Below are 22,803 nucleotides of genomic sequence, written 5' to 3' on the forward strand. Positions count from 1 at the left end.
TTGGCTGCCCAATCAAACAGTACATCCAGGTCAGCTTGTAGATTATAGACATCCTGTATGGATTTAATTCCATTACATAGTTTGGTGTCATCTGCAAACACAGAAATTGTACTTTTAATCCCAAACTCTATATCATTTATAAGGATGTTAAACAGTAAAGGTCCCAACACTGAACCCTGGGTACACCACTAATAACCTTAGACCATTCAGAGTATGAATCATAAATTACAACTCTCTGAATGCGATCTTTAAGCCAGTTCTCTATACTTTTACAGATTGACTTTTTTCTAAGCCTATTGACCCTAATTTACATATTAACCATCTTTGGTGTACTGTGTTAAATGCTTTAGCAAAGTCCAAGTACACTATATCAACTGCCACTTCACTGTCTACCTGTTTACTTACTTCCTCATAAAAAGAGAGTAAATTTGTTTGACAGCTTCGGTCTTTCTTGAATCCATGCTATCACTTATATTTTTATTTTCTAGCAGACATTCCTGTATGTGGCTCTTTATCAAACTCTCTAGGACCTTTCCAACTATGGATGGTAAAATAACCGGTCTGTTGTTACCTGGTAATGATTCCCTTTTTGAAGATAGGAACCACCTTGGCCTTATGCCAATCCATTGGTACCATGCCAGTGATTGAAGATTAAAAATTAGAAATAATGGCTTAAAATTTACTGAGCTCAGCTCTTTGAGGACACGTAAATGTAATCCATCGGGTCCTGGTGCTTTGTCAACCCTAATTTTGCCCAACTACAGTGGGGATATATTAGGGGTCCACCTTATAATGTTACAGATTTACCAGCAAGTAAAATGTCAAGTTTAGGACTATGTGCCACTCAATGACCCATGGTGAAAATGTGCATAACTTCATTTAACTAGTTTTGCTATTATTTTAACAAACAAAGGAATATAAAATGTTCATTTTAATGAAGTGTTTTACTTTAATCTCTTGTCACATGGCACATATTTATGTCATGAATCAGCGTATTAGGCAGCAAAAAGGCTCAACAAGATTTTTGAGAATGCCTTCAAAGTTATTTCTATACAGCATCTATATTTGCAAGTTCAAGCATTTTTTTTGTGTAGTAGATAAAGACCAGTATGCAATTAGCCAGTCTCTGTAAACATAACAGTCAATTCATACAAACAATAGCATCTGAACACTGACAGCTATCACCACTATACTTTTTTAATTCCAGTTTCTTCAATCTTTCCTTTCAAAGTGTTTGCAAATCACTTGAGAAAGCCTGCTGTTTCATTCAGATGGTTTCATTGGCAATAAAACTAAAAAATGCACAATGTATGTTTAAAGGAAAAGTAAGCACATATTACATTTTTCTGTACAGAAATTTAGACCACCAAGCGTATTAATTCTTACGCACATGAAACCACAGACACCAAATCCAAAAAATAATGCATTTGTGAACTTGTGAAACTGAGATCATTTTCTTCATGAAAGATCTGGAGAAATGTTATATAATAGTTGGTTTGTTGCTTGATGGTTTCTAAAGATGCAGGCAGGGTGTTCCCATTCTCCACTTAGGATTTGTAGGGGGGGAAAATATGAGCTCCTATTATGTCAAACAAATAAAGATTTCTGCTTTCAGCTTTGTCATTCATATGTTAGTTTATAACATTTTCCATTGCCACATGGTTGCTTCATATGCAACCTGAAACAGTAAAAATATAGGTGCTTACTGTGCTCAGTCCAAGCGAATGGTATTTGTGAGTCCATAGTCAACATTTCTAGAGGTGCACACCAATGACATCTCCATGTAATATGAAGAAAAATAACAGTGCCAATGGCTTAGCAATAATAAGTTCAGCAACTTATAGCCTATTACATTCCATCAAGTACATCATACCAGTGTGACCAGGGGTTCCTGGTATCAGACCCACTGTTCTAACTATAATTTACACAACATATGGAACATAGACAAAGGAGTAGAGGGAAAGGATAGGACAGACCCAGATTAGGGGGGAAAAGGGAGGTAGGTGAGTCTCAGTCGCATCGTAATGGTCCCACACTAGTTTAGTTCCCTATAAAATATTACATACTAGTAATCCTAGGTGGTAGATACTTGAGAGTGCGAGAATAAGTATAAGTCCCAAGGGGCCCAGATCACATTGAATTTATCTAGATGATTGGAAAAGGCGGGCCGTTAACTGTTCCATTAGTTGTACAACTTTGAATATAGTTAGCAAGGCCAGGCGGGTTGGCGGGAAGGTAAACTTCTATACAGACATCTTGCTTTGTAAACTGTACAGTGACCTTTCACAAATCCCAAGGTAGTTCCTCCCCTTTGGGAGGGTCCCCCCACACATACCCTTTCAACTAGGGGTATATCTGGGAAAACTAGAGTTTTGGTTAGCAACTGGAATAGCATCTGATTTGCAAGTAACTATAGAAAGACGTATAGGGGACCTAAAATTTCTGCTGGACCTTCGAAATGGACAATAGTCTGCGGGATCTGGTACCTGGTATAAAGAGCTCCATAGTAGGGAGTTGGGGTGGGTTGGGACCATCCATAATTTCTCAATCTCGGTTGATCAGTTAAATGATCTCAGGATAGACCAAAAAGGCTAGATCCTAGACCACCATTGATATAAGCGCGCATAAAACACTCTTGGGGAGGCAATACCTCTTACAGCTCCAGATAAAATAGATTGCCAACGCCTACAGTCATTGAAGTGCTGAGGATGGGATAGCTACTGGTAGTGTAGCAAACAGATACAACAGTTTGGGTAGAATCGACATCTTGACCAGGGCTTTACCTCCAAAGAAGGAAACTGGGAGGGTCTTCAATTTAAAAAGGAGAGTCAAGATTTCTCTAAAGAGCGGGACAAAATTCCATTTGTAGAAAGAATTATAATGTGTGGTCAAATATGTCCCAAGATATTTAACCGAGTCCCACATCCTGCTCCCCTCTTTATAACTAATAGGTCACTAACCTAAAACACAGATGATAAGATGTACTTCAGAGTTCACTAACAGTGTGTGTGTGTTTTAAAACAATAAAACCTTCCAAATGTCTCTCATGTGGAATATCTGCTCTCTTTTAAATCCAAACCCCTCTGTTCTCTTATCCTCCAGATATCCCTCTTTTTAGTATGATGTATATATACTTCAATAAAAATTTTATTTTATATCTATCAAAAGTGTTTTACTAGACTTAACCTTTTTACAATTTGTTATGGTAAAAATAAATTGTATTTGTCATTGTACAAAAGATGTAGTTGTGTGTATTAATTCCTTGTGATCCATATCACTGAGGGTTGCTTGCCTATATACTTTATACTATAAGGTTCTCCTTAACTGTTTCATACCACTCAGCTTTCTGAGAATATTGACTCACTAGGTAGTAAAGACAGGAACAGTATGATGACAACCATGGATGCTTAACCTTTAAAAATCAAATCAGTAATGGAAAAGCCTCTATTTCAATCTTCCCTTTAAATATAGTCAATTAGAGCAGTTAGTGATGAAACTGTATTCACTGGTAGAAGTGGACCATTTGTTGGTGACTGAGTGAATGGATTAATCTTCAATTACATTAGTTCTTTGCTGACAGGGATGAAAATATACGGGTATGCCTTGAAATGTATTTTCTAAAGCAAAAGGCTTAATAGCTTTTATCCTATACTTTACACAGCTTATTCTGTTGAGAAATTTTCATATTTTACATGAACCACAGTGCAAGTAATCCTTCGATTTTAGGTAAGGCAAAAAGATTAAATGGTTGTAACATTACACATGCTATACGAAAACCTTAATATATCAGGTGAGAAAGTGTAAAGTAACAAAATACTACAAGCTCACATAACCAGAAAATAATGATGTGCTTATTATATACATTTCATAAGGATCAATGCAGACTAAAAAAAAATCAAATTTAAGTATCTTTGATGGGAATGACTAAATTACACAATATACATTATATTTATGTTTATAACATATATGTTTTCATTACAAAGAAAGGTTTTTTGAATGTAAAAGGTCATCCATTGCAGATTTAAAGTAAACTTGTTATTTATAATTATTCCTTAAAGTTACGTCATGGCTTGAGAAAGGTTTATTTGTATGAAACGGTTGCATTCTACGAAAGCAATTAACTTTTACCAATGCACAGCAACTTTATTAAGAAGAAAAGGGTGGGCTCCTTTTTGCTGTATTTACAAAAAAGATTCCATAAGGGAAGGAATTAAACAATTAAATGAAAGGGAAAACAGAGGTTGTAAAGGCCACCAACAGTGTCACATAACTTTGGTGTGACAGCACCCTAGCTGATGAAATAAGACATAGCGTTCACGACACAGGTTGCTTTGCATGTGGGTATGAGTTGGTAAAACTGTTCAGTAAATGAAATTTGTTCCATTAAAGAGTCTGTGAGGGCAGGGACAAGTAAGTGAAAAAAAAACTGCTAGTCTAGACGTGTAGAACTATGTATTAAAACCAGATGAGACCAAATTCCCGCCCAGAAAACCCATTAAAACTTTCTGAGAACAGGAGCTAGGAAGATTGTTGTTTAAAAGGCAAACTATTTAGGGGTCATTATATATATATATTATGGTTCAATGTGAATGTTTATAACGTTTGATCGTCTGAGTCACTTTTATTCTAAGTATGCCAATGCTCATTGTTACATAATATTTTTGAATTTATTGTCTTTTCTGTGTGATTTTTCTATATGAATAGAATGAATAATGAGGTACGGACAGAAATTATACCGGTAGGTGAAAATGATGGGGAGTTTTTCTAGGATCAGTTACACAGTGATCACTATAGCAAATACAGCAGTTACTATTGGCCCCAAAGCCAAGAGTGGACCTGTAGTGTTCTGACATTAATATTATTAAAAATAATATAGATTTTTTCTTTCTCTGATATTTAAATGACTGGTGAGTGGAGGCTGTGTTGATGGGGACATATACGTGGAGCAGGCAGGCAGCCAGAAGAACGATAAGTAAGGCTAACATGTTGATAACTCATGTAATGTTTTTCTGTCATAGGTAGATATTTAAGGTTTTTTTTTTGATTTTATTTGGAAGGATACTGAGGACGAAAGCTATGGATGCCATTGATTCTTAGCTATGCCCCTGCTAGGAGCAATTTCCACAAAAAGCCCTGGCAGTCACATGGCTTGCTGTCATTTTAAGCAGGTTCCTTAACCCCACAACTTGCATCTGAACAGGAGTTGGAAAATGGCCACTTCCACTGGATGTTCTTGATTTAGGGAGCTATTTTAAATATATTCATGCAACCACAAATTTATTTGCTACCAATTTTATTTTAAAGTGGCCAGGGACAAGTGCATTTGATCTCTAATTAAATATCACTTATTTCAATCTTTGCAGTATAAAATCTTACATATTAACAAGTGGCATGACAAAAATGCTAAGCAAAATTTAAACAGTAAAGCAATGAAAATTAACTTTTCACGCTCAAAGGGTTATTGAGTCCAACTGGAGGCCTGACTTCTTTGACCTTCAGGATGATTTTTTTCCCTTCACTGTTTTGCTAGTAACTGAGTAAAGGGAAGGGGGGCACTAATAATGAAGGAATTCTTTGCAGTTGTTGGAGTTGGAGATATACAAAAGCTCTGCTTGGTTAACCTATTGCCAAGGTTCTGTTAAGCTCATACAAAAGGTGCATTGTCCTTTTACACTGAGCTCGTGTAGAGGAGATACAGAACACAACCTCCAGAAGGATATTCTCAGTGTTAGTGATTTAATTCACTGTGGCACTGTATATGTTACACCTTAGCCCTAATATTGAGATTTAATTCTTCTGCTATGGAAACACAATGCTACCATAGAAATAATTGTGAACTTTTTAATTCCTGCTTCCATACTTTGCAAATTTCTGGATCTATTTGTGTTGTAATGATTTTCCAATATTCTCTAGGTGCAAATAATCAGAAAATAATCAGGAGCTAGCTGCAAACTAAAGGTGTGTGATGGGAAACTGATAAAGTAAATGTATTATAAAGTATTAAAGTAAGTATTATATCTATATGCATGTATGTATGTATGTATGTATGTATCTATCTATCTCTCTAATCGGTATTATAAGAAATGGATGTTTTGGTACACACTGTCCAAAAGCAGACACATTTGCCTGCCTAAACTTACTCAAATTTTCCGGTATCTATAAAGTTGGATGGTTAATATCACAGGAATGCAAATAATAACCTTGAAACAAAAATGCAAAAACATGGACATATCTAAGTTAATCACTAGTTCAAGGTATTTAATATACTTTTAATAGCAGACACAGTACCAAACCCAGTTAAGAGGAAATGTGTATTTTATAAATATCTCCAATGTTGAGTTACAGATATTCAGATACAGATATTAGACAGAATACAGATATTCTTTACAGTTAGATGGTCCTTCAGTTTTTTTAGCTGTACTGTCTCTATATATGAGCAGAAATGTGAGAGCAGTGTCACCTGAAGGCTGACTTCTGTGTGAGTTCATGGCTGGTAACTGACAAGCTTTTCAAGATGTCAGAAAAGGGCAAATGTGTCTTTTACCTAGATTTTATTTTTTCTTCAATATAACTTTGAAAATACTTTTTACTGTATGAATGTATTATGAGCAGCAACATTGAGCTAAAGCTTGTGAAGGCAAAATTTGTTTTAGTTTTGAATAGAGTAGGAAAGGGTTATCTTCCTCTATTTTTGTTTTGTTTTATTTTTGTATTGGGAAGATTTAAGTTATAGGATAAATGTGTTGTTTTACCTCTTCTGCACCCTATCAAAAAAAAAAAAAAGATTTAGCTGATGTTACTTACATGATAGAGGTATGATATTATTGGAGATACTTTGTATGTTAAGAGAAGTGAAGCTTCAGGATACTTGTGCTAAAAACCACATGCTATATAATATCTAAATATTTTTTAAAGCTAATTATTATATAATTGAGTGACTAGAACAAGTAAGTTTTAGATAAGAAACCTTCCCCTGTCAATTTCCACACCTTTACATTGCACATGGACTTCTTGAATTCTGCACAAAGTTTGGACATTCAATGTTATGGCATGAAATGAACTCCAAATACCTAAAAGACCTATTGTAACTTGAGGTGTATACATTCCACAGTCTGGCAAAATGGAATGCCGGTATAGACTTGTTTTTAATTTTTTTTTTTATGAAAGAAAAATAACTGTAGCATTCCAGCTGAATTATGATGATGACCTAGGTCGCCTTCATGAACTAGATATGCCTAATACAGCTACAAACCAAGAATGATTATTATTGGATGAGCCAACCCAGAGGCTGAGGATGTGTCTCCTTAGGGTTCTGTAAGCTATAGCAGCTATATACACCCCTAAGCTATACAACCCTGTAAGGTATAGCAGCTATATACAACCCTACTACAGCTAGTTTCTACCTATGAACACTAGCCATAAAAGATGTCTTGGATGTAGGATGATCCTACAATCCAAAGCACAGTACTGCTTTTACAGTGGGAGGAAGGTTATGTACTGTAAATCATATTTTGAATGGTACAGATCTGTGTTTTTTGAGCAAGTAGGGATTGTAGGAAAGGTGATTGAGCAGCTTACACATTAGGAAAAACATAGGTTTATTGTCCAGAGGTGTTGAGCAGATGACATACACTAAACTACAAAACCAGAATAATTATTAGCGGAGTTGCCACTGGGCGTGTGTGGATTAAAAGACTATCCTAAAAGAAATGCAAATATTCTAGCAGGTAAAATTTAGACACATATCTGTTTCAACTGAAAGTCTCTGACAGGTATTCTACTTCTTAGTGAACATTGCACTTGATAATAAGTGGTTGCAAACTTTATATTTCAAATCCTACTTACTGTAAGGTAGTCTTGCTTTTGGTACTAGTTCTTTTGTATGCTACCATGTGTGAAAATGTCACCATACATCACAGTAACTATGTCTCCTTATTGACAAACCCTATTCTTAAAAAGTACCATCACTAAGCTGTTGTTGCTGAATTGGTTGTAAAAATACAGTTTGACTAGTTGGTGTTCTGACCAGCTGCCTATATTTCCTTCTGAATCACTGATACAGGATTCAGCTCGGGTGTTCAACTAATTGCCACCCAACTAGTTACACACTTTGCTGCATGCTCAGATTTGTGAGTTAAAGCACTGAAACCAAAAAGGTCAGCTTTATATCCAGGCAATTGGCGTTCTTTAGAAAGAGTTCAGTGATCCATAATCTTTCATCAATAGGTCCTCTTTAATAGTACTTTAAATTAAAATACCAAAGTTTACATTGCAAGAATTGTTTTCTGGTGCAGTGTTGATCTGTTTTTCTAAACCCAGAACACCTATAATGAGAGTTGAAAGGTTTTTTAGACTTTATACAGGCAAAAGAAAAGTGGAAACTAAGAGTGTACTGTATGAAATGCAAGATCTGCTTTTGTTAACCAAGAAGAAAATGATTTCCTACTTAATGATGAATGGTTGCGTGTCCTGGTTTCAACATTCCAGCAAAAGGGTCTCAGCGGGAGAAATGTGAGGAGGGGGGTGAAATAGCTCTATTTTGAAAGTGCAAAGGAATGACAGAATGGCCAGAAAAGAAAATGTTCTTGTGTGAGAGAGACATATAATACTTTAACAGGAACTACAGTACTGAGTGTTGGGCTAAAGGAGAATTACTGGGATAAAGAAGCACAACAAGAGAATGGAATGCAGCATTTCAGGAAAGGGTCCCCAATAACTCTCTGGGTTATATCATCTAATAGTATTAGAAAGCTACTTTATATGTTTGAGTATCCATAAAACCTGGAAAGTTTAAGGCTAAAGGCCACATTCTGTTCTAAATTATGTATTGTAATACATTGTGGTGTAACATGAGGTGACTGTCTTTCCTATATGGCAATGGGGTAACACTTGGGATGGGTATTTATTTGCAAGTACCACATGAAACCTCTTTCTCCCAAAAAGGTCATATTTTTATGGTGTGTCTTATCAAAGCATCTCAAAAAAATGTTATCTTGAACACTCCCCATACCATGATGCAAAGTAGCTTTCTGATTGTTGATGTTGTTGGGCAACAGAATAGGTTTATGATGATTTCTTCTTAAACTATCCTTGTGCAGGATGAACAGAGAGTTTCAGTGAGGACAAGGTAAGCACAGGCTAGCAAGAGCTAACGTAGTATTAAGGGCTACATTACGGGTTAGTTTAGGCTTAGGGTAATGGGTTAAAAACCCAAACGACATTCTAACCCCTAACCACCCTATCAGCACTACCACTGCCAAGCACGCCAGCAGTGATGAACTTTGGCATGCACAGTGTACTTTCACATGTATCTAGGTAGCGTTTTTGCAGAAGGGACATGTAGGTCAGGATTAAGAGAAGTGCAGTGGCTGTGATAATTAAAAAAAGAATCATCACTGTCAGTCTCTCCTATATTTTAAACCTGGATGACATTGTACACACTTATATTATCTATTTATATTATTATACATTATCTAAGTATAGTGGGATACAATGAATAACACATTACTGTGTAGACTGCTTATGATCTCCTTTGTATTTTGTATACAGTAGTACAGTAAAAGCTCTGTAAACAATACATACTGTCTCCTATGCTCATCAGCTCCTATACAAATGCATTTTGTCTCTCCATGCTGGTGACTTTGTCCCTTTAAAACAAATTCACAAATAGCATTGCCATTAATAAGAAATTGCAAGTGAACATATATCCTATTCATAAATCAGACGGAGTGTAAAGAAAGTAAGAAATATCCCTATATCCTAATACTAAAACCCCTAAAAACATTCTGTATCATTTATTTTTAGGGGTTCTGGTATTAGGATACAGGGACAGTTCTTAATTTCTTCACTCTCTTTCTAATTTATGATGGACACATCCTATACTTCGGAGTAGTATAGAAGCCTACCCATTCCATTCTGCCCCTCACCACACCCTCACATTTTTATTCCACTAGCTTTAATGGTGACACACAGCCATCAGTCATATACCTATCATGTACACCAGGTAATAATGCCTGATTATCCCTACTTTCTTTTTACTCATGCATTCCCTGGATCACATAATAAAATTAGAGCAACCAAAAAGTGTTACTTAGTATACTTAGATTAAACTAGATATGTTTTATAGGTACAAATGAAAACAACAGAAGGATTATAAAAAACTTTTTCTCTTTTATTTTAGGTAAATGCCCTTCTCCTCTCAACACAGATGGTGGCAGCTATGCCAGTAAATTAAAGCATATTACTGGAAAGTGGGTGTTGTCTATATACCTAAACAGAAGTTGCTTGTGTGGAACTAAACATTATTTATTGATTGGGTGTTTTTTAGAGGAAGCCACATTTTCTAGGTTTTGCTAGGTTGACTGTATTAATTTAATTCTTAGCACATTACCATGTTTTACGGTTAATTCACACTTTTATACATAATTCCGTAGCATTTTACAAATGTTTCTTAAAAAATGAATTTTGTAAAGGGTGATACCTGGGGACACCCGGTGGTGCACGTGATGGGCGAGAGGGAATCTGTGGTGGCATCAAAAGTGACTCATTAGCATTCAAAAATGAAGGTATGGCTCCTGGACGAGAGGGTACTGGTGGTGCTGCAGGCTGAGAAGTCAGTGACTGGACAACAGTAACAAAGCCACGACCCGACAATGAAGAAGAAGGTCTTGTAGGAGTAGATTGCTGAGATGTTTTTTTATGGGCAGGTGGACTTGCAGGTGGAGACCTAAAGAAAAAGTAAAAGAAAAAGCTAAAATCTGCATACTGAGCATCTTGTGTTTGTGGGCATGTGGGGGGTTTAGGAGATGCCTGCAGTTACATTTCTCTTTAAGCTTCAGTATATGTAGGATATGACAGATATATCCCGACATTTTAAAACAGTATTTTATTAAAATAGAACTTAGGAGAAATATTAGAAAGATTTTTAGAGCTCCTCTATGTTTAGAAACTTATGTAGATGTAATTTTGTAGAACCAAAATTGATTTAGTAATCTCTTTTGTAAGCAGGTAAACGCTCAGGGATTGGAGAAAAAGCATAAAAAGTAAAGACACAGAGCACTCCAAATTCAAGAGGAGCAATCTTTAGTTCACAAAATAGTAATGACAATAGTAATGTCCAGGGGTCAAAGTATTTAAAAGTATTTAAAAGTTCACAAACTGTCTCCACATTTAGCAGAGGTGCATCTGACCCTCAGAAAGCAAAACATCAGTAGTCAGCATTCCCACCCTAGCTAAAAGGTGAATACATCCATTTTGGTTAAATGCACCTATATCAGTTTCTATACATTCTATACCATGCACAAAATTCTGTACAGCACAAAGGATTACCCACCAGTGGGATTTCTCCACACACTGGGCCTGATTTATTAAAGCTCTCCAAGGCTGGAGAGGATACACTTTTATAAGTGAGCCTGGGTGATCCAGCAAACCTGGAATGGATCTGGTCCTGGATTTAAAACATATCTTGCAAATAGCAAATGACTCACATTCCAGGTTTGCTGCATCATCCAGCTTCACTGATGAAAGTGTATCCTCTCCAGCCTTAGACAGCTTTAGGAATTCAGGCCCAATGAGTGTGACCCCTTTTTTCCATTCCATCAGGACTATTATTTTTATATAAGCGCAAGCTTTTGGTGTGGTAACATAACCATGTCAGTAGTGCTTATTTTCCATAAAGCCAGTCACATTGCTGTTTGCTTCATAATTGGTGATCCCTGATTTTTCCATCATGTTAATATCATTTTACTGAATTCTATTCAAATTTGCTCAGTTTGCCCTTTCTACTTGTACCATATAAAAATAATTAAACAGAGTATGTTTTATTAAATATATGATTCAGGTGCTCTGCATACACTAATACCGACAATAATGAGACAACAGAAGGTCAATACATTTTACTATATGGAGTTAATATACTAAAAGAATTGGGGATGTTCACTGATAAATGTGGATTATCACTTTGCAAAAGATAGTGGCCTTGGAGCTTAGTGAATGTAGTGAAAATTAATTTGTCATAAAATATTTTTGTTAAGTGAACAGTGCAAACTCCTTAAATAGGGAATTAACCCCAATGTGTAACTTTGTATGCTCCTATTTTATAGTAAAGTATTCAGGGAAACTTTTGTAAATCATATTTTTGTAAATCAGTTAATACTGTGACCATTTTATTCCAAAAAGGGGTGAATAGCATCTGGATCATAAAAATATTTATTGTTTTACTTTTACTAATATTTTATGTTTCCTTTTAGTTTTCAGTACAATTATTCAGTTAAACAGAGGATTGGTGAAAATAAAAGAACCTGTTCTGTCTGAGACCACATATACGGTATGTAGACTACAATTGGGGAAAATATTTGATGAGTTTGAACCACATGCAGTGTGACACCAAGTAAATCTCTTATCTTCTATGGTAGTCATTAACATATCTTCATTTGTATGATAGCCTTTCGTCAAAAAACAATTTCAGAGAAAAGGACTGCGTGACTTATTTAACATACTGTGCATGCAGTAATATCATTAGAACAAATTTTCTGGTTCCTGCAGATGACCAAAAGCAGAACTAGGTGGTCAATGGAACCAGCTATCTTAGTTCAAATAATGTACAGTAACTGGTGATATGTACCACTGCAATGTGTTCAGAAAGCTGTATCTTGATAAGGGAAGCATGAAGGTACGTACTTCACCTCCACTGTCCTTTCTGAAAATATGTCCTGCAGTTCTTCTTGCAGCACTAAAACAGCTGCAGTTGAATATTGTGCACCTTTACCTTTCTTTTGAACAATTGTTGTAGGGAGCACTCCTCAAAGATAAAAGAAGGTGAACCAACGTGTCAGAAACCATGGACAATTGAAGAAAATTTAGACCTTATCATTAAAATTACTATAAATAAGGTTTTGTAATAAAAAAAAATAATATATAAAATCTGAATTTTTCATTTAAATAATACATGTGATCCCACTACTCTCATGACCTTCCAGTAAAGAACCACAAGATTCTATACACACTATACAGATACGGTCTATTAGGATATCAGCCGAGTGAAATGCTATGCAGTCGTCCATGAAGTACAGTTGAAGTACATGAAGTATCAGAGAAGTGGCTGCAACAAAAATGCAGACATTCAGCAGCAACGTGAGGCGTGAAAATAATATTTAATTAAAAAAGACAATTTTTTTCTGGTACAAGTTGTTCTAATTTAATGGCATTATATTAGGGTTTACATTTACATTACAAAGTCAGGTTGTTAGTAAAAACATCCTTCAATAAAACAAAATGGGCTCCTCTGAAACCACATCATCCATCACAGGGTAGTAAATATGTTTTACAGATCCTTTAAATTACTGTACCTATGCAAACAAAAGTTTGAGTTATTGTCATGGTATTAAATGTGTTATATGAACCAGAATCTGTACCAGGGAAAATGCATCCAGGAATCATCCACTGGAGGTGGCAATGGAGTAGAAATGGTGGATGTGCTGATATCACCAATAATGTGAAGAGCTTCTTTTAAAGCATGGTACATCCTCATCATTTCATCTCGTTTCTGTGCCTGCTCAGCTGACTCCTCCATCAAACTGCTCTGATCTTCTGAAGAATACAATTGAGCGAGCAGCTCTCTGTGGATAAATGCTTTCACCTGTTGTAAAAATATCATAATATCAAAATTACTTAATATTCTGAATTAGATATTGTTTGTAGCAAATTAGACAGCTTTTGTCCAGGATCTGCAAAGATGTGGAAACCTGGGACACCAGGCTTATAGTTTGGGAACAACTATCTAACTGAAGAAGTTACAGAAAAAAAACTACATAGTAAAAAACAGAAGATGGAGAAAAGCTCAAGCAGCACCTCTTAACAGCAATACAACATTTACAGGTCACATGACCTAGGGCTACCTAACTAAGTCTGTTTAGCCCTTTGGCATAACTCTATGTAGCACAGTAGTGCTTTCCTAAAACATATTATTCCCACCTCATTTTCATATCCCAAAAATAAGGAGATTGTTATTTACTGGATAAAGCAATGCAAATTATTTATTTTTGCTTCATTAGCTAATTAAGAACCAATGGTGCATGGACAATATATAAAGCTTAACATAAAACCATTTACCCAAACTGCACACAGCTGTTTAAGGTTTGTTGGACATTCTTAGAGCAGTGTATAGAAACCATTTACTCTATAGGATAGGGCTTCATGACCAACTGAAAAACATACACATGAAGGATTGCTTGGAAAGGGACTTAAATAACCAAATATCCCTACAAAGATCTGATGCGTAGCACAGTAATGCCTAATTAGAACAGCAGGGTTTCACATCTCTCATTCCATCACATATCTAGAAAATAGGGGATTATTTCCTTTTTTTTTTTTTTTCATTATTTTTACTTTTTAGGTCATTCTTTACCAGTTGACTTGCAGAGACCCTAGAGGGGGCCACCTGGTATGAGGAAGCCCACACAAAATATTTTCCCACTTGCACAAGTGAAGTGAATTTCCCTTTAATGCAGTAACCTTTCTAGTTTTCTGATCACAATCCAAACAGAACACTGATGAGATAAAGTGGAACAAGATATTTAGAATAGTGCTTCACAAACAGCTTATTCAAAACAAGTGTTGGAAGCTTTGAAGACAGATCAGCATTAACCAGTATGCATCTGGAAAACATTCAGTGAACCAATGAATTTAGGAGGATCTAAGGGTGAAGGGTGATGCAATTGAATAGTAATATGGATAGTAATAGTAATATTCCACATGTGTGTATTTATTACTTTTATTATTGAATGTATTCTGTAATCAAGTCACACAACAAATACGCACCTTTACCTGCCAAACTCAAGATGATATAGATACTAAGGACTTTTAACCTTTTTTATTCTATCAACCTCTATTAACTATTTTTGTGTGTATATTGTATCTTTTTCAATATATGCATATAATTATGTGCTGTTTTACATGTGGTGAACAGAAACTGGAACTATGGTATTTATTTAACACATTTTTTCTTTGTAGGACAATTGAGGAATTTTGGTCTCCTTTTAACAAGTTTTTTTAATAAAACTAAGTTAGGAGGTTTGCAAGAACACATGTTCCGTATAACAGGAGACGCACTTGTACAGCGACTCTGCCTACTGTCTCAATCACCTCTAATGTGACATTTAATTGAATACACACACATGTGTTTCACTGTGAAACTTGATATAATCTTGCTGCATGTGAACTGAAATTCACTTCCCACCTATAAGAACTTACTTGGCTACTATTTCCCTAAGGCTAAATATTTTCATTGTTTCCAAAAAATCTTGAATCCAGTCCTTACAAATTTTTATTTTAAAGGTGCTGGTTCAATCACTACTATGCCATTTGCTAGTTACATAATGTATTATTCCTTGGTAAACAGATAAAACAATTCCTATAGTTAATGTTTAAATATTACATTCTGAGTTTTTTTTTCTTTATATAGTTCTGGATAGAGTGATGAAGGGTTAGATCCCCTGTCAGGGTATTACTTCTAGATTTCTCCTTCATTCTTTAACTGGTGACATCCTGGATACTGATGAACTTCCTATTACCTTCACTAGGATTCATTCTTTATATATTATTTTTTGTATCTACTTGGGAGGTCATCAGCCCCTAATATTTGTTCGATGAATGCTTTCTATACTTAACCAAGATCCTGCCTTTAACTGACAGTCAGTAACCTACAGTAGGCAGAATTCTGTTGTTAGAAAGTATAAAGAAAGCTATAGAAAAACTGAACATACACTAAGGCCGAGTACACATGGTAAATTTTTATGGCTGGAAATGACCTTTCATGATTACACGCAGTGCCCATTCTGTTATATGGGGGGGGGTAGGGGGGAAGACAAGTGAGAGAGCTCTCCTCCTTTGTTTTGTACAGCAGTCATTCCCAATAATCATTCACGGATCTGCCAGGAGATATCCATAAACAATGTCAGGTCACTGTTGTACACAACAGATTTTCGTGTTTTCAGGGGGGAACACGAAAGTTAATTTCAGCCATAAATATCTGAAGTATGCCTAGGTCACATCTTTACTGATCCAACAACAGAGAGAATTATTTAGGTGTATTATAACTAAACCTTACTGTTAGCATGTGTGGAGATTTAAAAAGGACTTCTGTCAAGTGTTTATTGCGCTTAGAAGACAGTAGTGTCCCAAAAAAGTCAATAGTGTCAAGTTTTACCAGGCTAACTTTGTTTTTCTGTGCTTTCTGATTTACAGCAAAATACTGATGAAGGAGCTATATCCTACCCTCCAAATGTGTGAATCTATGAAATACCTGACACTATGCTGGACTTCAGTTTTAAAATCACACTTAAAGTTTAGAGTAGAGTAAGGGCAGCTTTCTTTAATTTGTTTTTAGTTCTATTTCTTTCTTTTTTAATATATGGATACAAATAGCACAAAGAAAAATTAGCTCAGTAAGTCACACCAATAGATGAAAAAAGGTGATTATGAACTACTTCATATTGATCTCAAATATCTAAAGCCCTGAACAAAGATGCAATATATTGCAGTTTTCAGTCCTTAGATGTGATAGGTGCATTATTTTCATTTATCAGCAAGTACAGAAAACATGGGTTGATGTTAAAGAAATGTAGCATCCTTGTCACTTCTATGAGCTGAAACAATGTTATCTTTCTTCTGTAAACTCAATATTTCCCCCTCTCTCATGACAAGAAAATAGGAAAGACTCGTCTCAAATCCAGACAGGGTGGTAAGCATGAAAATATAGGAAACATATTTAGAAAACAAAAAGACAACCAATGCTGCTTTTTTTATTTGCTATTTTTTTTTTTATTCTAGATGCTATTTTTTCTAAGGACTGGTAAGCAAAATATTACATCATTGATCAAATTCAGAAATGTGTTAATCAAAAGGTTGGAAAATTCAATCTACTAAAATAGGACAACTATTTCCATTACTTCTAACGCACAAATAGTTTTCTTTTGTGCATTTACCAACAGCCCCTTTTGAAGATAAAGAAAAAAATGCAAAATGGTATTTACAACAGTGTCTTTATGCAGCACATCTACAAAATAAGCAATGTGCCAATTACTCTTTCTTTATCCCTACTTGCTTTTATGTACGAACCAAGAAGATCTGAAATTATGTCTATCAGTTTCAATTCAATATTTTTAATTTTTTGGTGTAATATATCTTGTTTCTTTGAAAAACCCATAGTTTAGGTAGTAAGGACTAGTCTATGTAAGAGTGCCTTGCATCATTAAAGCCAGAACCGTTAGTTTCCACTGATTGGCTGTACAGATAAACAGTGTCAGTCTTTTCCAGGCTTAATTGTAAAATACATTAAAAAGTACAGTTTTATGGCTTGAAATGACCTTTCATGATTACACGCAGTGCCCATTCTGTTATATGGAGAGGGTAGGGGGGACGACAAGTGAGAAAGCTCTCCTCCTTTGTTTTGTACAGCAGTCATTCCCAATATGCTTTCATGAATCTGCCAAGAAGGTTTTCATAGGAATAAATGCATTAATTTTGGAATTTTGTGTCATCTACAATTAAATTATGACTGGCTTAGTTATAATAGAGTTCTCAACAATTATGAATCAGCTATTCTGACAGTGAGATACATTTTCTGCTATGACTTATGAGGGGAACTTGACACATTGGTGGTGATAAACGACCAGAAACTTTTTACTATGAGAAACAAATATAGGTAAATAGAATAAAACTAGAGTTCACTCTGAATAGAGTGCTAGTAAAAGTCCTGTTTCTTTATTTTGCACATGATTGGGTATCCACATGTTCACCTTATTCACTAATTCAACTAGAACAATCACATTTTACATGTGATATGCTTTTTTTGCTTTCACAAATAACACCAATTAAAACAGTTAATTCACTTTGCTTTGTTTCTTTGATGCTGGGCATTTAACCTCATGTAATTGCTAAGTTTATAATTGTGACAAAGTTTTTGTGTTTCTTTTAATTAACCAGTTTTATACTGGTGAGGTCATAGAGATTATCACTGTGGTTTCCTGTAAGACTTTAGAGGATATTACAAACATACAAACAAGCATGCACTTTGTTCTTCAAACAGCGAAAAAAGATAACAGTGAAAAATCTGCCTTGTTAGAATATCCTTTAAATGCTCCTTGCAAGTCTTCCCATGGAAGAGATTCCTGTATCACAATCTAGAGAGGGAAGTTTTTGATAAGATGCAGCCAGTCTCCCTGACTGTCTTGTGGGAGTTACCTAAAGGCCACCAGCAGCAAAGAGGAAGTTCAAGGGCTTTTCTGAGCTTTAATATTGCTATAGAAACTATTTCCTGGGGATTAGTGGCAATCTGGGCTTCATATAGAAAACAAATATGATAGTTTCATGGCCTCAAGGATAAAAATGTATCTTTACTGTAAAGCACCTACATCTTAATTTTCCATAACACCCAAAATTACCACTACTCCTGCAGAGGCATAATATTCCATTCCAGACAACAAAGAATCTACAACCAAATAACAGAAAGGGCTGCCATGCTGTAATGCTCCCTGTCAGACCAATTTACTGAAAAGCAATGACAATATTTTTTACACTGCAATATTGCTTAACTGGTAATCGTTAAAGAAATAAGAATTAGAATTTAAAAAAGGTATAGAAATATATGGAGATAGAAATATGGAGCTTCCAAAGCTGACTTGCTTTTACAACTAAAGAACTGTGCTCCTAACGTCAACTTTAGTCCTTGTGAGGAACTAAACTGTTGGGTAGGGAGACCTTTGCCCCCCAGGCTAGTACAAATGAGGTGCATCAGGCCTATAACCGTAGGTGGAGTTTCTTTCCCATTCACACCTTGATAAAAATGTAGCATGAAGTCAGTAACAGCTGCTGGGTAATATAATAAAACCTGGTTCCCTATTTAGGCCGGCAGTCCTCGGTCCTGGTATGAGGAGTGCTGCAAACAAAAAAGTACTAGCAACCACGGTGCCCTCACATAGCAACTTGATTTTGCACTTGTTTCCATTGTCATACAGAAGCCCTACATTTTATGTTAACAGAAAGTGGATAACTATTTTCTGCTCAGCAACTATAACAAGTTACATCCCCTGGGTCCGAATTGCACAACCTTTCTGTTCCTGTAGTTCAATGAAGAAGCATAGCATATACTGTTTATCTGGTCACATTTTTTCATAGCAGACCCCTTGAAAAAACAAGTCAGCAGTCAAAAACCTTGTTATCTCATAGGGTCTCTTTAAACCAGGGGTCCCCAGCCGTCTGACAGGTGGGACGCGGCTCTGGTCGGGGCATCCACCAGCGGTGTCAGGAAGATCCTGCTGGCACACCAGGCAGAGCTGCGGACCATGTCTCCCCGAGACGTCGCAGGTTCAGGGCGGTGGGCAGGTTGTGGACACAACCCGCCCTCTATTCCACTGCAGACTCAGACATGCAATGGGAGAGTGGGCGGGTTCTGGCATCATGTCGTCCCTCAGGGGGAAGTTTCTTCCCCTTTGAGTGACACACGACTCCCTGCACATACGTGGTCCGGAGTCTGTGCATTTAGTGGTCCGCGAGCCTCAAAAGGTTGGAGACCACTGCTTTAAACCATTTTATTACGGTCACTGGGACTCCATGAACACCTGGTATAAATTATACGCTTTATCAAAATTTGGTTAATACCACAATGCAGTATATCCCCCACATATCTCTTACACTATTAATCATCAGATGCATCAGTGTCTTGGGTATAAGATCTCTAATAGATTTGTTTATGATGGCCATATAGGAATCCACCAAATTACGAATTGTTTCCACTTGTCGCTCTAGCTGTGGATCCATTGAAAGGTTATCTGCTTGTGACACCTCTTCTGTATCTGTCTAATGAATAAAAAAAAAACAAATGAATATGCAAGCAATGTAATATAAGCATACAATCTTTACCAAGTATATATTAATATCACAGAACTGCATAAAGATATTTCATTTTATAACACTATATTTTAAGTTTAACAATAAAAAGATGCACAACAAATATTTTTTTCACAAAATATGTATCACTGTTCTTTTTTCTTTAGTTACAAAACACCTGACCTCATAACTTCTTGTTCAAGCTGACAAAGCTATCTCTGCTGCACTAAAATCCCATGCAGTGTTACCAGTCCTACATGAGCTCCCCCAGAATAACTACATAACACCACCCTCTTTCATTTTGAAAATGAGGAGAAGGTGTTTATTAGCCCAACAGGAGCAAAATGGGCAGGACAAACATTGTTTGGGTTTTCTAAATGGCACTATGTGATAGGCAGTAACAGAAAGATAGGAATATACTGGATTTCTGGCAGCTCAAATGACATATTTCTGAACTCACAGCATTTGCAAATTAATAAAGAATGTAAAAATGTGCATCTGTTTCCAGAAATGTGCTTAGGTACACACTTCAATACTAAAGGACTTAGTATTATATACATACTTTTCCTGTCTTGGCTGTACTTATGATTTCTATGTAGTACAACAAATGAGAAGAAAGTCAGGACAAATGGAAAGGGTAAAGAAGGATACATGTGGAATAACAATAAATTCAACAAACACATCGGTATACCAGTACTCTATGTGACAACTACAGATGTACAGCATTTTATAGCCCAACTTGGAGAACATTTTTTACCCCTCTTTAGGCCCCACATTAAATCTCTACATTGTGTATGGCTTCAACTAGTCAAGTCAGTTTTTTGACTGGCGAGACAGCCCACTCAAAGTACTTTGTAGAATCCCTTTCAGGTTTTCCAGTTCACCCTTGTTATTACTCACTACTGATGTAATAAAGGTTTTTGACAGGTTATGCTGCATACAGCAATGTATTTCTACTCTCTCAAAATATGGGCAAATGAAGGGCAACGAAGAGTAAGATAATATATAATTTCTTGTCTATCAGGCATAGTAAAGATAACTTGAACATTTTCTGGTCAAACGAATATGTGCATTGATTTAGATTTATATAAACTAGCCAAATACACTTTCACCTGCGCAATATCTTCAAAATCCACCCCTACCTGTTCACAGAGACCACCAAACTCCTTGTACACGCTCTTATCATCTCATCTGGACTACTGTAACATCCTCCTCTCTGGTATTCTACTAACCGGACTCTCTCCTCTACAATTGAATATGAATGCTGCAGTCAGACTTATCCATCTTTCCCACGGCTCTTCCTCTGCTGCATCTGTTTGTAGTTCTCTTCATTGGCTTCCATTTCATCTTAGAATCAAATTCAAGCTCCTATGCTTTGCCTTCAAATCCCTCCACAGTTATTGTCCCACTTACCTTTCTGACCTGGTAAAAAATACTCTCCTAGCCGCTCTCTTCACTCCTCCAATGACCTACCAGTGACTTTCTCACTCATAACCTTATCACACGCACAGCTCCAGGACTTTTCTAGAGCTGCCCCAACTCTCTGGAATGGTCTTCTTCGTTCTATTTTACTTGCTCCTACTTTCCGCTCATTTGAAAGAGCACTCAAAAGCCATTTTTTTCAAACCTGCCTACCTATCTTCTTCTGTCTTTTGAAACCCTCACTACTTCCCCCACTACATATTTCCCCTCGTATTGTGTGTTACTTCCCCCAACTCCTAAATTGTAAGCTCTTCAGGGCAGTGTCCTCTCGTCCTGCTGTGTCACTGTCTATATGGGTCTGTCATTTGCAATCCCTATTTAATGTACAGCGCTGCATAATATGTTGGCGCCATATAAATCCTGTTTTTTATTATTCACACTGGGGAACAATTTTGAACAAACTTTTTGTTGACTTCAATTTTTAAGCCTATTTACACTAAAATAGATATGCTGATTCTCAAAGTGCAGTTCGTTTTCTTCTATCATGCCAGTTTTTTCTCTACCGCTTATATTAGTGCAATTACTGTAGTGTGGATTTGTACAGGCTATTCATTTACACGCAAGATAGTGTGGTCAGAGGTTGTGCGCTGCTCTACGTAATGAAAAAGCACAATTTTTTTTTCTACTTACACACGTATTTCCTTTCTTTCAGATCATGTCTGGCTCAGCTGTTTATCTCCGTAAGTGCCTAAACAACCCCAATTCATTTTGGTATATCTGTGGCAGTTTCACCATTCCCAGTCAAAGGGCGAACATCAGCACTTTTGTAGAGCAAGCCTATTTGGCATATTTCAAAGTTAAACTTGGTGATCAAGATAAGTCTTGGGCCCCTCATAAGGTGTGCAAACAGTGTGTAGAGGGTTTATGGATGTGGACAAAGGGAAGACGAGATAAAATGCCATTTGGTATACCTATGGTTTGGTGAGAGCCAGGAGATCATTTCAGTGACTGTTACTTTTTTATAGTGAAAAATTCAGGAATGAGGAGCCCAAGACTTATCTTGATCACCAAGAAAAATAAATGTAACAGAGTATCCTAGAGTATCCTTTACAGAGTATCATACTTTCAAACCAGAGAAATTGCATTTCTGAAGTACTTTAGAACTGACAGTGGCTTTGTGTATTGCCATAACATACTTGGTTTAACCACCTGAGCGTTACACTGAGGTCTAGATTTCTGTACCAAAAGCGTTACAGGTTTTCATGAAATTTTTTTTTTAACAAGAATTTATCTGGAAAGCTGCCTTATTCAGTTATTTCAGTATACAGCTGAATTAGGTTTCTGATTTGTTCACCAATTTAGCTCTTACAAATAAGATTTAATCTAATCTTGACCCCATCCCATTTTAGTTGACATGGTCATGGTATTGTTATAAGAGATTATTTTCAAAGGATATTATTTTCAAATGAATTAATCTTTTACAACAGTATTACCTAA

General features: G+C 36.2%; 1 protein-coding gene across 1 annotated transcript in view; it reads right to left on the reverse strand.

Moving 5' to 3' along the window:
- Window positions 1-22,803, reverse strand: part of DNM3 (dynamin 3) — a 156,569-nt gene that overhangs the window by 17,929 nt on the left and 115,837 nt on the right. Inside the window, 3 exon segments of the mRNA XM_072419940.1 lie at window positions 10,481-10,726; window positions 13,413-13,636; window positions 19,690-19,854. Of these exon segments, the coding sequence (XP_072276041.1) occupies window positions 10,481-10,726; window positions 13,413-13,636; window positions 19,690-19,854 (635 nt within the window).

The sequence above is a fragment of the Pyxicephalus adspersus genome, chromosome 8 (assembly GCF_032062135.1).
Source record: "Pyxicephalus adspersus chromosome 8, UCB_Pads_2.0, whole genome shotgun sequence".
In the NCBI taxonomy this organism is placed as follows: Eukaryota; Metazoa; Chordata; class Amphibia; order Anura; family Pyxicephalidae; genus Pyxicephalus; species Pyxicephalus adspersus.